At 41.0% G+C, this 1,540-nt stretch overlaps 1 protein-coding gene across 1 annotated transcript in view; it reads left to right on the forward strand.

The window, feature by feature from the left end:
* LOC102213305 (growth arrest-specific protein 8-like) overlaps positions 1–1,465 on the forward strand; it is a 9,436-nt gene extending 7,971 nt beyond the window's left edge. The window contains exons 10-12 of the mRNA XM_005741680.1: positions 144–209; positions 290–420; positions 702–1,465. Of these exons, the coding sequence (XP_005741737.1) occupies positions 144–209; positions 290–376 (153 nt within the window). The 3' untranslated portion in view covers positions 377–420; positions 702–1,465. The remainder of the gene's footprint in view (positions 1–143; positions 210–289; positions 421–701) is intronic.
* The last annotated feature ends 75 nt before the right edge of the window (positions 1,466–1,540 follow it).

Here is a 1,540-nt window from a genome sequence, read left to right on the forward strand (position 1 = left end):
CTCTGAAGGCAAAAGGTTCATTCTGGTATTAGCAAGGCGTTACCAACAAAGTGGCCTGTGAGTGTATATTTTTAAGTATATTTCTGGAAGTGTCATGTTTTTTATAAGAACATTAAAGAAGCTCCTAATGTTTTTGCTTGCAGGCACATATTGACTCCAAAAATACTGCCATCAAGACCCTGCAGCACAAAATAAATCAAATTTCCATGGTTAGTTGTCTATTTGTTTCCTGAAATTACTTTTAATGTATTTCATAACAATAAGCACAGTGAAACTTTGTATCCTGCAGGTCCGCAAGCATTTGCTGCTGCACACTGAGGTAAAGGCAAAGGCTCTTGGTGTTCCTGTGGAAGAGCTCCTTTGTAATTCCCAATGAGAGGAATCCTCATGATAAAAATGTGGAGCAGCACTTGGATTAAAGTGAGAAGCAAAGATCGCAAAGACTGGAACACTATTATTTCATTTACATCTTTTCTTTAATCTACCTTTAATGCTCATATGACTTTAAGTAGTAAAGAAATATAAATCAAAATTTAAAATGGGATCTCTTAATCCTGAGGAAAAAAAAGAGTTGTGTTGTGTGTTGTTTTAGACTAAAGGGTATGTCATGCCTCTATCTGTAGCATCCTCTGTCACACCAACCCTCAGCATGTCCTCCTTCATGACCTCCATGAATTTTCTCTGTGGTCTTTCTCCTTTAGGCCTGCGTGTCATCTCCATATTTGACATCCTTTGTCCAGTATGTCGTCTCTAAAGGGAGCAACTGAAAGATGAAGATACTTCATTGGTCATTTGTCAGGTGTTTTTAATGACAGTCAATAGGTGGCGCTATTCACATAATTCATCGTTGTGTCTCAGACGGTGTCATGGTCACAGATGTTGGTCTGGCTTCACTCTTTCTCTCCTTGTTTGCTCGGTCTGACGCTCTTTGTCATGGGAGCGAGACTCCTCCCAGAAGTGGGCGTAGTTACCCAAGACTTCCGCTGGTGCACCTGTTTCTTATCAACACCCACCTGCAGTATTTAACCACTGTTATTCCTACATTGCCAGATTGCTAAGCTATATCATGTGGCAGTGTCACTCAGGCCTCTTCCAGTAAACGTTTTGGTACTTTCCTTGTTTATCCTCTTCCATCCAGATTGGGTGTGTGAGCCTGCCTAGCTCCTGGTTTTTCCTGCCTGTTCCCCTCTGGCTTTACTGAGGAATACTCACATAAGTCTAGACCTGTGGGCAACAGGGAATTCTTATGTGAATCAACGTCAGTCTTTCTGAACGAGAACCCTGCTGAAAACTGAGCAGTTCAAGAATGCTGGAGTAGCTGAACTCTATCCTGTGTAACGAGACTTGACCATTAGATTGCTGGCCTGTGACCTTCCCTTGAACATTATTCAACTTTAATTCCTGAACTTGCCGCAGATGTTGTTACCGTATCTTGAAGTTGTTCATTAAAATTGTTAAAATTCTTTCCATTGCTTCCTGCATTAAAGTGTTTTGTACAATCATTCAGTGGTTAACGCTACAACGTTGCTTCACAGCAAGA

This window comes from Pundamilia nyererei, unplaced genomic scaffold (assembly GCF_000239375.1).
Source record: "Pundamilia nyererei isolate P.nyererei 1_Seehausen unplaced genomic scaffold, PunNye1.0 scaffold00112, whole genome shotgun sequence".
Lineage (NCBI taxonomy): Eukaryota > Metazoa > Chordata > Actinopteri > Cichliformes > Cichlidae > Pundamilia > Pundamilia nyererei.